This window comes from Eumetopias jubatus, unplaced genomic scaffold (assembly GCF_037043125.1).
Source record: "Eumetopias jubatus isolate StellerSeaLion01/CBP00866 unplaced genomic scaffold, mEumJub1_p1.0 scaffold_10, whole genome shotgun sequence".
NCBI classification, from domain to species: domain Eukaryota; kingdom Metazoa; phylum Chordata; class Mammalia; order Carnivora; family Otariidae; genus Eumetopias; species Eumetopias jubatus.
Window position 1 is genome coordinate 127,412,514 of NW_028274816.1, and position 15,094 is coordinate 127,427,607.

The 15,094-nt window shown below is 42.1% G+C and overlaps 1 protein-coding gene across 3 annotated transcripts in view; it reads right to left on the bottom strand.

Moving 5' to 3' along the window:
• The window catches only part of CRK (CRK proto-oncogene, adaptor protein), a 44,719-nt gene that overhangs the window by 13,991 nt on the left and 15,634 nt on the right, over nucleotides 1-15,094 (bottom strand). The window contains exons 3-4 of one of the 3 annotated variants that reach the window (XR_003610288.2): nucleotides 6,741-7,332; nucleotides 3,580-3,660 (exon numbers count right to left, since the gene is read on the bottom strand). Coding sequence is in view for 1 of the 3 variants with exons in the window: in XM_028109236.2 (XP_027965037.1) it covers nucleotides 7,195-7,332 (138 nt within the window). In the remaining 2 variants the exon portion in view is untranslated. Of the gene's footprint in view, nucleotides 1-3,579; nucleotides 3,661-3,760; nucleotides 7,333-15,094 lie in introns of those variants that run through there. The other 2 variants (XR_003610289.2, XM_028109236.2) reach the window with 2 other exon arrangements.

Below are 15,094 nucleotides of genomic sequence, written 5' to 3' on the forward strand. Positions count from 1 at the left end.
TTTTTTTTTTAAGTAATCTCTACACTCAATGTGGGGCTTGAACTCACAACCCTGAGATCAAGAGTCACATGCTCTCCGGACTGAGACAGCCAGGCGCCCCAGGAGTACACTTGTCGTGATGAGCACTGAGTAACGTATGGAACTGTTGGATCACTGTATCATACGCCTGAAACTAATATAGCACTGTATGTTCACACTGGAATTAAAATAAAGATACAACCAGTGGATACAACCAGTGAATAATCTTCATTTATGAATATAGGTCCCCTCTGAGTGATCCAGTCACCTCTTCTTCTATGCAAAAGGAAAGGAACATGGCCACAGGAAAGGACCCAAACCCTTGAGACTAGGCTTTGACAAGCATTTCATGTTTCTGCAACAGAAGGACATTCCTAAATGGGTTTTACTCTCATATTAAAATGAACCTACAGTCTTTGAGCATACACAAGATCAGGAAAACTAGAGACAGCAGTTGAGAGGTAATTGGCTGGGTCCCTGTTCCCCAGCACTAAAAACTCTGAAGGAAACATTCTTCGTTCAATAAACATGCATTGTCTGCTGTGAGCCAGGCTCTGTGCTGGACTCTCAAGATGGAATGAACAAATCACATGTAGCTCCTGCCCTACTGGAGCGGACTTACAGTCTAACAGAGATGGAATGTAATTACCACAGAAATATATAATCACAATATGAGATGAGCACCATGAAGGTAAATGATGTGACTGATTACGAGATTTAGGGATTCAGGGAAGGCAGCTCTGAGGAAGGAACATTTAAGCTGGAACCAAGACGTAGATCAGAGTTGGGGGCGGGGGGAAGGAGGTCTTAGAATGGGCAAAGGGCTTTCATCTGAGCAGCTGATTTGCTCCCCTCCTTTAAGTAATCACTATGCCCAACATGGGGCTTGAACTCATGACCCCAAGATCAAGAGTTGCATGCTAGAGCCAGCCAGCCGCCCCTCATCTGAGAAGCTGAAAGGAAAGCCTGCCAGGAGCAGAGACTAAAGGCAGGCTGAGAAAAAGGTGAGCACTTCCATGTAGGCCATTGTATGGAATGCAGACTGTGTATGATTAAGAGGAAGCACTAAAGGATTTTTTATTTTTTTTTAAGATTTTATTTTATTCATGAGAGACAGAGAGAGAGAGGCAGAGGCAGAGGGAGAAGCAGGCTCCCCGCCGAGCAGAGAGCCCGATGCGGGACTCGATCCCAGGACCCCGGGATCATGACCTGAGCTGAAGGCAGACGCTTAACCGACTGAGCCACCCAGGTGTCCCAAGGATTTTTTTTAAACAAGGGAATGCCATGATCAAGTCTGCCAAGGAAGGCCATCCTGGTTGCTCTCTAATGAACAGAGGAGGGAAAGTGAGTGGCCAGGAAGAGGCTGTCACAGTGGTCCACACGGAAGACGGCTGCTTGGGTGGTTGGTGACAGAGGCATAAAGGGAATATTTTGGAGGCAGAGCCGACAGAATTTGGTGATGAGGGGGATGCGGGGGAGAGAGACGTCTATAAATGGGCAGGCAACTGGAACATTAAACAGAATAATCAAAGCTATTTATGGTCATGTACAGTCATGCACCAGACAAGGGCACTCAGTTGAGGAGGCAAGAGGGGTTGTAACCCAAATCACACTCTTGTTGGCACTTGTCAAGCCATGAGCCTGGCATGGGGCTGTCCACATAGAGGAAGGGGGGCCTTTTCCAAGTGGTTACTCACAAAAAGCTGCTGCCCACCAAGCTGTGTGTCTGGTGACCTGGACAGAACACTTTCAGAAAGTCACCAGGGGCCCCCATGGGAGTTATGGGTGTGGATTTTGTCCTGCTACTCCTAGAATGTAAGATTCACAAGGGCAAGGATCTATTCTGTAGGAGCTACCACACTTAGAACTGCTCTAGCCTGGTCAAAACTAGTCACAGAAGCACCCAGTTAGCCCTGACAGCTAAAGAGCCCGCAAAATATGGAGTCTATTTCTCCCTTTGGTGATAATACAGGAGTACTTCTTATTTACTAAAATACTTCATATTTAGAACAGCCCCTTTCTCTGGCAGTACAGGTATCCTTAGGTTGTGATGCTCTCTCAAAGAATTCCAAAATGATGAGTGAGGTCAAGATTGCTATCACCCCACGGTAGGTAATCTTTAGACACTGTAGCAACACCAGCCAAGACTTTGTGTTAGGGCTCCCAAGTGTTAAGGGCTCATGGGAACCCTGCAGTTAGGGTGGAGGTCTAGGGGGAGAGGGAGGTAGCACTGAGTATGAAAACCTTACAAACAGCACAGCAACTCTAGGAAGCTTGATCCGCATCACGGAGAACACTAGGGCAGCCCAAGGGTATCCAACAAACAGTTATTATACCCTTATATAGTACCAAATTCATTTTCACTCACAGACTTTTCTGGCTTAAGAGAGAGAGGAGGAGCCCATCTTAATCTCAACTCAGGGTTTTACTTTCCTTGCCTAGTACTCAGAACCTTGGAGAAGCCCATCTGGGTCACCAGCTTGAAATGAAGCTAGAAACCCCATAAAAATTGCCCAAAGTAAACAGAGGAGGCTTTGAGTAAGTCAACCTCCACATGTCTGATAGACAACTATTCTCCCTCCCACTCCCAGAAAGCTAAATGTCCAAAGTTGTCCCCATTTGAAGTGGGAGGACAGAAAAAATTCTGTCCAAGTCAGTTTACCTTTGACCATTAGTCAATATTCTAGAGCTCACTTTTATAGGATTAATGCAGATCTCAAATCTAAAAAAATCAGGACAACCACAGAAATACTGGGAGCGTCCCCTTGACTAAAAGCCAGCCTGAATGCTCATTTTTGCTTGCTTTCATCCTATATCCCTAGAGGATCCTCAAGCATTGCTCTTTTTTATGAATCTCATCTTTTAAGATTTTATTTATTTAAGAGAGAGAACAAGTGGTGGGAAGGGGTGGGGGGGAGGGGGGGAGAGGGGGGAGAGAGAGAGAGAGAGAGAGAGAGAGAGAGAGAGAGAGAGAGAGAGAGAGAGAGAGAGAAGCAGATTCCCCACTGAGCAGGAAGCCCAATGCAGGGCTTGATCTCAGGACCCCGAGATCATGACCTGAGCCAAAGGCAGACACTTAACCAACTGAGCCACCCAGGCGCCCCACTTTTATTTATTTATTTGGTGGGGGAGGACAGAGGGAGAGGGCAAGAATTTCAAGCAGACTTCTCGCTAAGTGCAGAGCCTGATGTGGGGCTCAATCCCACAACTCCAAGATCATGACCCAAGCCAAAACTAAGAGACAGACGCTCAGCTGACTGAGCCACCCAGGTGCCCCTGAACCTCACTTTTTTTTTTTAAGAGATTTTATTTATTTGAGAGAGAGAATGAGATAGAGAGAGCATGAGAAGGGGGAGGGTCTGAGGGAGAAGCAGACTCCCCGCTGAGCAGGGAGCCCGATGCGGGACTCGATCCTGGGCCTCCAGGATCATGACCTGAACCAAAGGCAGTCGCTCAACCAACTGAGCCACCCAGGTGCCCCTGAACCTCACTTCTCGATAGTCAGTTCCTGTTTGCCTCCACCCATTCTTTTTATCTTCAGGGTATGGGGCAGTAGAGGTCCAAATACTTAGCCTCCTCCTGCCAAACTTAGGAGGCCTATTTTCACGTTTTCTTCTATGGAGGGGGCTTCTCTCTTCATATCTGTAAGAGGAATAGAATTTAGTCTGAAAATCAGGGTGATAAATACAGGAGTCGGTATGAGCACTCAAGGTTATGTGAAGGAACCCCAACACTCAACATATTAAAACAAGATTTTAACACTTTATTTTTATCGATAAAAAGTTGAAACATACTTAAATCACCTTGCTGTTAAGCTTGTGTATGCCAAAGTTGGCTCCCTTTGGAGGAGATTCCTTTATTTAACTCTGGGTTGACAATCTGCTATGTCTACAGCAGTAATGAGATGTTTTATTTTGGGGCCAAGGCAGAATACTGTATAAGTAACTGGCAGAGCTTGTCCTTTTCATTTCATTTTTTAAAAGTAATACCTACGCCCAATGTAGGGCTTGAACTCAAGACCCCAAGGTCAAGAACTGCATGGTTTGAGTGAGCCAGCCAGGCTCCCCTGTCCTTTTCATTTTAAAAACTTCACGACCTGTAGGACACAAACCTAGAGTATAATGTCAACCTTTTAGGTATATATAGTGTCACACTGTGTGTGTCTTTACATACACACATGCTTTGAGAAATGATGGAAAGAACATTATGTTTGACCTTTCCTTTATTTACTAAATTATCTATTCTGAAAATGTGCTACTTACATAAAAAAGGAGAAATTACACTATTATCTACACTAACATTCTAAAAACCTATTATATAACATTTAAATTTCGCATTTGCTTTATAAAGCCCCCTACCATACCCTTATTTTCTTTACACCCACATATAACCCTTTCTGGACAAATCTGATGTTCTCTGTCCACATTACTCCAGCTTTCTGATCGTGACATAATCACTCTTACATTCGCCTCAAATCAATTTACTTCATGATTTCTGGAGACCCTTCAAAATATCACCAACGATCAACCTCATCTTTAGTAAGTACCTATAGATTATGTATAATTGCTTCTTTATCTGATTATATGATCGTTTGTAGGCTGTTGAATGTACACACCTCTTACTCCCTAAGCATAAAAGATTTAGCTCTTTTGTGAAAAATATTCAAAGATTACTTTCTTCAAAAGATCACCAAGCCAAACATTTGGCCATATTTTTATTTACTACATATACTATAAACATATACAATACATGCTACAAAAAAAACATTTTTTTTTAAATTTAACTGTCAAGAAAGTGTATAGTGTTATAATACAATGGCACATGTTCATATTTTATTTCAAATTGGTTTGCTTACCACCCATTTCAAACCATTAATAGTGAAATGTTACTTAAGGATAATTAAAAATTATCTATTTGCATTATTAACAATAAACAATTCCAACAAATTAATAAGAATTAACCATGTCAAATATTAGTATCCAAAAACTGGGCTTTTGCAGAAATGATTATATAAAATATAGCAGCCAATTACAGTTTACTTTGCTCTGTGACAATGTACATATGCACTTGAATAGGATTCTAGCATTTGCTTTTGGAAGATACTTATTTAAGGTCCAACAACTATCACACCCAGCCAAATCCAACCTAACAGTTCATATAATGCCTTCAGACAACTGATCATTGAAAAATTCTTATGATTTGGGTAGAGTTGAATGTTCCACTAATATTACATAACAAAAAGAGACATTACAAGCCAATATCAAAGTCAAAGGCAAAAGAAAATACAAACATTCAAATCAGTTTATGACAAGGTTTTTCTACAAGTATTTTAGATGTCATACTTCCAGGAAAACAAGATTTTAATGTGGATTTGGATTTGGATTTTACAGTATCTATGCTCTAACTGAAAATTTAAGAGTAGTCAGATGGAATTAAGTCTAGTATTGCAAATCTTTTCATTTAACATTGAGCACCCACTATATGCATTGCACTGTGCTAACTTTTAAAAGTTGAATATTAATGTCTTTATCAAGCATTACCTTAGTGTGAGGTAAAAATACATTAAATTAGCGTCAACTCATTAGTTTGCTTGTAGTATGTAATCCTGTGTCAGCTGGCTTCCCTGTGCCGTATAAAGAGCTTCTGCACACCCCTCATTCACTCACACAAACATCTGCACACCGACTATGCCAGGTATTGTGCTAGTCACTGGGATACCATGATTTGGTATGTTCAAAGAATGCATATTAATCATTAACCTATGTAAAAACAATTAGAAAGATACTTTTCTAAAATGAGGCCCAAAGCAAAATATAAGGTGTTTCTATGGGTCATATCACACCATAGACCAGTAAGTGCCTTCCTAGACTGGGAACTAACTTTGAAGGTTTCATATTGTAGTCTAAATAGCCTAGATCATTTTTGGTCTCAGAAGTCTATTCTTTGGAGCACCTGACCCCATATAAACCATTCCATACTTAAACGGATTTGTAAACTAAACTGGAACATAAAGAAAAAGAGCCAAAAATAAAGGCAGTTGATAATGTAATGCACTTCAAGCACTATTCTGGCCATGTAAAATGAATAATACATAAGTAATTCATGATTGGTTCAAATGTTTTTCAAAGCGCTAACCCTACCCCAAACTCATGTAATTTTCACTTGACTTTTATACAAGTTGCATATAAAGCAAAGGGCAGAATTTGGCCCTACAACCATCTATGGAATAGTCTAAGTGATTGGTCCTTCCACTCTAAGCAAGTAGAAGCTAAGAATTTCAAAGAGTCCCCTAATAGGATACAGGCACTCAGGAGAAATGGCCCTGCTGGATCCCATTAGCCAGGAGTCTGTTTAGCTGTGGTAGCAGTGTGAACCTACTATGACCCCTTGAGGGAAGGCAGAAAGCTGGGAGGAGTTTGGGTGTCCACTCAGTGAATCCAATACTGGCTTAAAGCTATGCACTGAATAAAGTGCTCTGCACATCCTGCTTGTCATCTGGAATGAAAAGAAACACTTTTCTTGAGAATGAACCTATTTGTAGGTTTGGGGGAAAAGAATGACAAGGATTTAAAGAATCCCAAGAAAAAGTATGAAGCATTGACTAGAAAGGAAGACAAATGCCTCTAGTAGTGTCCTCAGAAATCTCAGGATTTGAACTGTCAGAATGAGTCATACAGTGGTCATGTTCTATAAATGAAAAAGCAATCCCACTGGGTACTTACTATTCACACGGTGCAAGATTACTTCATGGGGGTGGAAGGGAACAGTCTATTGCCATTTGATAGCATCGTTTCAAAATGAAAACAAAACCAATGAATAAATCAGGGTAAGCAGCGTGCAATATTCCTCTCCTGTCCATCAGTTTTCCACAGGTTGATTTGCACTACCTGAGGGAAAGCAGGCAAAATATCCATCCCTTCTGATACACTCAGGCATGGCTGTTACCACCTAAAATTGCCAATTCAGAAGTTAACACACGAGCCCTCCAGTTTCGTACCCTGAATATGGTAAATGAGACTAGAGATGTAATTCAGTCTAAAAAAGATCACAGGTAAGAGAATGCTTATATAAACTAGACTGCTTTGACATCTGTAAGAAAATTGTATAGATGACAATCGGGGAAAAAAAAAAAAAGATTGTTCCCATCTGTCAGCAAAACTGTTAGTTGAGCTATACTCAGCTGAAGTCCTCATCAGGATTCTGTTGATCCAGCAGACGGACATGTGTGAATGGGAAGTGACCTCGTTTGCCATTACACTCCCCTTCCCACTGACCACTCACATTAATCTTCGTAACCTTTACCAGCTCACCGACCTGCAGGAGGAGAATAAGGAAAGTGCTTTATTTCCAGTTATGAATGCAAACTGAAAAACTCCATTCTCTGGTTAGGCATACCCTGCCCACGTGATTGCTCTAGGGCTGACATTACAGAAATGGCTATTTGCTGCCTCCCAAGCCCCAGCCACCAGACTGATTACTTGTGGTTAGTGCAGGCAGAAGGAAGAAGGGACTTTAGCAGTGCAGAAAAACAGAGTACAGAAAATAGAAAGGATCCTAGAAAATGGTATTTTGGACATTTTAATCATCTCTGGATGAGCAACCCCAACTAGAATGACCCAGTATTCCTTTTCTTGGTACCCACTACCCTTAGCTTCCTCCTTGCCCCACAGGCTGCAGCCTAGGGGAAGAGGTCCCTTACCCTCACTGGCATACAACAGCAGTGCAATCCCCCAACCACTCATATGCACGGATCACTGCCTGCTACTGCCTGCAGAGCAGAAGGTCCTCATGGAATGCAACTTCATTTGGTCCCAGAAAATGAAGTGTTCCTATTACTTTCCTACCAAGGCAAGGCTTTTCCCACCTGGGAAGGTAAAGGCTAAAATTCCAAATTCCATCAGCTCTCTGCAAAGCCCCTACCTTCTTCATCAAGCTCTACCACCCCACCAGGTACTAACAGACCTTGTTGCTCCCTCAATGTCACTCGGTACCTATTCATGAACAGTAAGGAGACATCATGTTTTTGCTTGTATATGAAAAGCTTTCCTTTGCAACATCAACTATAAAGTTTTGACAATCTAGGATGTACCTCTATTCTATAAAACTTAAAACAAAATCAGTCTGATGAATGGATTCATCTTGTGGCAAAATACTGAACAATGGTGAGCTAAGTGGTGAGACACTGGACTAAAGAACATTATCCTTTGATTATCAAAATCTGAGTTCTGAGGCTACAAGAGGTTTCTAAGCATAATTGTTCATTTGGTTTAAGTTAGTAACTACTATTTATTGAACTTTCACTAAGTACTGTAAAGGATTTTTTTTTTTTTTTTTAAGTAGGCTCCAGGGCGCCTGGGTGGCTTAGTCGGTAAGCGACTGCCTTCAGCTCAGGTCATGATCTCAAGGTCCTGGAATCGAGCCCTACATCGGGCTCCCTGCTCTGCGGGAAGCCTGCCTCTCCCTCTCCCACTCCCCCTGCTTGTGTTCCCTCTCTCGCTGTCTCTCTGTCAAATAAATAAATAAAATCTTTAAAATAAATAAATAAATAAAAAATAAAGTAGGCTCCATGCCCAACGTGTGGCTGGAACTCAAGAGATCAAGAGTTGCATGCTCTACTGACTGAGCCAGTCAGGCGCCCCTACTGTACAGAATATTTTATGTAAATTATTTTCTAGTCATTATAATAACCTTGTAAGAGGAATTTTTACATTTTATAGATGAAAAAACCGAAGTTCAGAGCAATTACAGATATACCTGAGGTCACACAGCCACTAGCAGGGCTGGGATCTGAGCTCAGAAGTATCAGCTCCAAAGCCAATTTCTGTTTCTACCATATCAACTACTGGCCAAAGTCAACTCGAGTCTAGGACCAGGGCGTTCTATAAAACCAGCTTGATCTCATTCACAGGACAAACAGCTTGCCTACTGACCTGTCTATAATTTCCTAAAGAACAACTGACAACCACAGAGGCCAAAGATTGTGGCGGGCGGGGGTCAGAGGATGCTGAGAAAAGGAAGACAGAAACTAGAGAATGTCTGATATAAATGGGAAGATACAAGAGTGAGAAAAGGCAGCAGCTCAGTCTGCCGATGTTGGGAAGATTAAGGCTGACGGGGTAAGGGGAGAAGAAAGGATGGTACCGCATACCCATCCTTGCAAGCACATCCAGTCCCTACAGGCTGCTAGCACCAGGGTTCTTTATTATCAGCAATCTTCTAATTCAAAGTTCCTGACACCCAAGCAAGTCAACCATGACAAGTCAAGATCTTCCTAGTCTTCTGGGGAAAGAAAGACCAGGACCTCAAAGTGAAAATTTCCTAGCTAGTAAAAACAATCTGAAAGTTGTTCTTATATCCCCAATTCTAGTTCTCAGACTTTATTTTTTAAGTAAACTCTATGCCCAATGTGGGGCTCAAACTCACAACCCCAAGCTCAAGTGTCATGCTCTACCAACTTACCGGGCCAGCCAGGCACCCCATGAGTTCTGACTTTATCTTACCTGCTCCTTTTTTTAAACTCTTGTAGTATTGCATTAGGAACAACATCCACCTGATAACATCTGACTACTCTGTAGTGAATTTTCCTTGTTTCTGACCCGTCAACTATCCTTGACTGTCCCCCACATCCCCACCCCACTGGAATTAATGTTACCATGCTGCTAGCCCCTTGCTACATTAAGGTCAATTATATCAAGTGCAGTACTTCTCTTCCCCCATTTTAGTATTTATTTGTATTTTCTGTTTTTTAAAAGATTTATTTATGTTAATATTTATATTTTTATATATTTATCTGAGAGAGAGAGAGAGAGAGTGCGCTCCCAAAAGGGAGGGGCAGAGGGAGAGAATCTGAGGCAGACTACTCGCTGAGCACGGAGCATGAAGCTGGATCTCATAAGGCTGAGACCATGACCTGAGCTGAAACCAAGAGTCACAGACTTAACCAACTACGCCACCCAGGCGCCCCTGTACTTTCTGTTAAAAAACACATCATGCTAAGTGCTATTCTGAAAGCTGGACCCAGAATAATAGAAGTCCCTAACCTTAAGAAAGAGAAAAATGATTGGGGGACGTGTATGCTCATGTACTCATGTCAAAAATCTAAATTGCCACTTGTGTTAGGTTCCCTTCCAGATGGGGACAAAGGGGCCAATTTAAGAAGCTGGCTTGACAGGGCACCTGACTGCTTCAGTCAGTACAGCATGTGACTCTTGATGGGGTAGTGAGTTCAAGCCCCACATTGGCTGTAGAGCTTCTTTGGGGCTGGGGGTGGGGGGGGGAAGCTACTTTGACAAGATCCCAGCTAACACCCCTAACAGCTGTCATATCTAAATTCATCATTTTACTGATATTAAAAACACACAAAAGGTACATGAGGGAACATTCTGGAGTGCTGGAAATGTTCTATATTTTCATCTGGGTGGTTATCCCATATGTGCATACACATGTAAACTCCAAGCTGTATACTCAGAATCAGTACTTTATACCAAATGATTGATTTCCTATCTAATGAAAAGATGGGGCGCCTGGGTGGCTCAGTCGGGTAAGCATCTGCCTTGGGCTCAGGTCGTGATGCCAGGGTCCTAGGATCCAGCCCCACAATGGGCTCCCTGCTCAGCAGGGACTCTGCTTCTCTTGCTCTCTCTCTCTTGAATAAATAATCTTTAAAAAAATTTTTTGAGAAGATGAAAAGATTTTACCCAGATTTTCTAGGTGTTTATTTTTATTTTTTGAAGATTTTATTTATTTGACAGAGAGAGACACACACAGCGAGAGTAGGAACATAAGCAGGGGGAGTGGGAGAGGGAGAAGCAGGCTTCCCGCTGAGCAGGGAGCCCGATGCGGGGCTCCATCCCAGAACCCTGGGATCATGACCTGAGCCGAAGGCAGACGCTTAACAACTAAGCCACCCAGGAGCCCCCTAGGTGTTCTTTAGAAGATGGTTCTTTAGGGGGCACCTGGGTGGCTCAGTTGATTAAGTGTCCAACTCTTTTTTTTTTTTTTTGAAGATTTTATTTATTTGACAGATAGACAGCACGAGTAGGCAGAGTGGCAGGCAGAGGGAGAGGGAGAAGCAGGCTCTCCCCTGAGCAGGGAGCCAGACGTGCGGCTCAATTCCAGGATCCCAGGATCATGACCTGAGCCAAAGGCAGCCGCTTAACCGACTGAGCCATCCAGGCGCCCCAAGTGTCCAACTCTTGATTTCAGATCAGGTCATGATCTCCGGGTCATGGGACTGTGCCCCATGTTGGGCTCCACGCTCGGCGGGGAGTCTACTGCAGATTCTCTCTCCCTCTCCCCCTGCTCACACGCATGCACATGTACACTCTATAATAGATCAATCTTTGAAAAAAAAAAAAAAAAAAAAGATGGTTCTTCAGGATACGTCCTTAAGCCCACCATTCTACTTGATACCAAAATTGGGTATAGGTTTAAACACTTTTCTCTCAATGCTATATTGTTTTTATTCTTAAGCATTTATTTATTTTAAAGATTTTTATTTATTTTTTTTAAAGACGATTTTTATTTATTTATTTAACAGAGACAGACACAGCGAGAGAGGGAACATAAGCAGGGGGAGTGGGAGAGGGAGAAGCAGGCTTCCTGCTGAGCAGGGAGCCCGACGCGGGGCTCAATCCCAGGACCCTGGGATCAAGACCTGAGATGAAGACAGACGCTTAACGACTGAGCCACCCAGGTGCCCCTATTTTTTTTTAAAGATTTTATTTATTTATTTGAGACAGAGACACAGTGAGAGAGGGAACACAAGCAGGGGGAGTGGGAGAGGGAGAAGCAGGCTTCCCGCTGAGCAGGGAGCCCGATGTGGGGCTCGATCCCAGGACTCTGGGATCCTGACCTGAACCGAAGACAGACGCTTAACGACTGAGCCACCCAGGCAACCTATTCTTAAGCATTTAAAGTGCTATCTCAAATTGCATCCTACAGAGCTCTAAGAAGCGAAGGGTAGGTTGAAATGTGGACTAGACCAACCTCTTGCTGTTATCAGTACCACAGAACCACACCAGGCTTCTTCACAAGCAGGAAGGAACCTCTGATCTGCCTTCAGACTTTTCTTCTTTCAGAGTTCAAAGGGAGAAACAATAGGGGTTCCTACATTGCAAGATGTCATTGGCAGGGAGGGGGGGTGATTATGTACAGATTAGACCTTTGGATAACATCAGAGCCATCTCTAATGTACACAGTCTCTTGGTTCTACCCTACAGAGGCTCAGAAAACCACACCATATTCTGAAATCCAAAATCTTTTTTTTTTTTACACTTAATTAGGTTCTTGGCAGAGAGGCCCAAAAATCAGGGGGTGAAAACAAAGGCTATGCCACAACTGTGAAACGATTTTTTTTAAATGGATAAAAAAAGTTGAAAGAAGTCAATTGAGCTAATTAACCTATCCAAAGTGGCCTTAAAGTACAAATACTTTGAAAAAGACCTTATTCAAATTAAATAACCCTTTGGGCGCCTGGGTGGCTCAGATGGTTAAGCGTCTGCCTTTGGCTCGGGTTGTGGTCCCAGGGTCCTGGGATCAAGCCCCACGTCAGGCTCCTGGCTTGGCGGGGAGCCTGCTTCTCCCTCTCCCTCTGCCTCTACCCCTGGGCACTCTCTCACTCTATCTCTGTATCTCTGTGTCTCAAATGAATAAATAAAATCTTAAAAAAAAAATTAAATAACCCTTTGTATCCTACGGAGTCTTTCTCCTGAAATAGTCAAAAACACATGGGGACTCCTGGGGTCAAGAAAAGACAAATCCCAAAGGCAACATGACTATCCTTAGATCACATGAGACCCAAGTGCTTCCACAGTTTGAAGAATAGATGGCTGTCAAGCTTGGCGGGTGCAGGCTGGGGAAGTGCAGGAGGGGACAGGGCAGTCTGAAAACACAGTGCTACACTCAGTGCAGTTCTTTCTCCAAGTCAAACATCGTGAGGATTCACGCTCCTCCTCCTGGTAGGCAACAACTCAGTAACGCAGAATTCCCAAGGCCAGGGTGGGTGAAGGGGGACATGTATGGGTTTGAAGCTTGGCAAACTATTTCAAAGATGAAGAAAGCAAAACAGACTACTTGCCCCAAAAATGCTATAATCTTAAGATACAAGGAAATGTACTGCCATGAGTGTAGTAGTAACTGTAGTTCTAACACTACTGATTTCAAAATTCAAGTTATAGATGGAAAAAATCCTAATTTGCTATCAATGAACAAGAAAGACTTTATATAGTATTTGAAGCACAAGGCAGTTAACCTTTCTTTTTATGAGGCAGACCTTACTACCACCTTGTAAAGAAGAGACAGTGAGAATTCTTTCACTGAGGTACTGTTATATTGTCCAGGCAGTTTCTCAGCTTCCTGATCCTGTATCACATCCTTAGAAGCAAGTCTGCAAATCAATCATGGTATCATCTATAAAGAGGACTGAATGTTGGTACTTCAGTTTTTTCACTCTTAGGGAACTTGATGAAAACTGATTTCTTCCCTAGCTCTGTGTAGTTCCCAAGGTAAATCACAATCTTGGTACACAGGCAGTCAAATCTACAATTGGTTCAGGAACAAAAGATTACTCAACTGATATTCACCAGTAAGTTCCCATGATGGTTGAGAACGAAACTGGAACCCAGATAGCATTAATTTTTGGTAGTCATTAAACAGGTGACATCAGGGATCTGTCTGACCTCCTTTGCTGGTGTAACCCCAGGTGACTACTTTTCTAGTTTCTGTCCCTACTATCTAACAGTTGCCAGTGTTCCTTTGATTCTGACTTGCTGCAGGATTCCAGTGACCTCAGGACAGGAAACACATACAAATTCATATAAATAGAGCCAGGGAAAAGCACACAGAGAGATGGAATACAGAGGCCTTATCCTCAAACATTTTCAAACACACCAAGAACATATTTAGTAAATATTTCAAGATTTGGCTGAAGGAGAATAAAAGTTAAGAAAATGACAGCAATCTAAAACAAGGGTCAGCAAACTATGGCCCACGAACCAAATCCAGCTTGCTGTCTGTTTTTGTAAACAGTTCTAGAATACAACAAACTCATTTGTTGTTTTGTCTAAGGCTGTTTTGCTACAATGACAGTTGAGTGGTTGTGACAGAAACCGTATGGCCTGTAAAGTCCTTTACTGCAAAAGTTTGCGGATCCCTTATTTAAGGAACAGGTAATATTTAGGGTGCATCTACAGTCCTTCAAATCAATGGAAACAAATGAGAACAATTCAGCTTTAATGATTCACTTGCCTCAGAGATAGACTGAAATGGTCATGGGCTGTATTGGTAGAACGTGGCAGGTCTTTGAGATTTAACTGGTAGGCTTCCAGGTGAAGAGAAAAAGCATCCCAACAAATCCTGGAAAATAGGTCTCACCCAAGTTCTAGTCCAAGTAAGAAAAGATCTTTTGTAGCTCAATAGCTGATAATGCCTAAAACTAAGTTCCCTATCCCCTTGGTGCAAGTTGCAGAGGTAACTACATATACTAGGTACCTTTCTAGCCAAACACAAAGAATTTTCTAAAAACTAACACAGTGAACTTGACCCAAGGTTCCCAAACTGTACAGTGTCAGAGGCATTGCAGCAAATTCAGAAGATGCCATGAAATACTTAAAATTTTGAGGGAAACAGCAATACTTGACATATATTATGCCATATGAACTACTAGCTCAAGGCAACTGACAATTTCTACATGAGATTGCACTAAATTCCTTTCAAAGATGTCATCTCTTTGCAAAGCTGGGTTTTGGCAGTTGCTAAGACAAAAAACAAGTACCACATGAAATTAGTGTGTAACAAGAAATGAGGGTAGCAGTTGTTCATTATAATTCCAAGGTTTGAGAAACTGTACAGTGTCTAACAGATGTACATGTCTTATTACTTAACAGTAATTACAGTTATTTAAAATTAAAATAGTTTTCTTGCCGTTATGTTTATTTTTTTCAAGTGGGTACTAAGTTATTAGGATATAAATATTTAATTTATCTGAACCTCTCTATCTAATCGATGCAACTGTTAACTATTTCTTTTGGCCTGGGACATGGTGAAATATTACTCAGACACTAAAGGCGTTATGAAC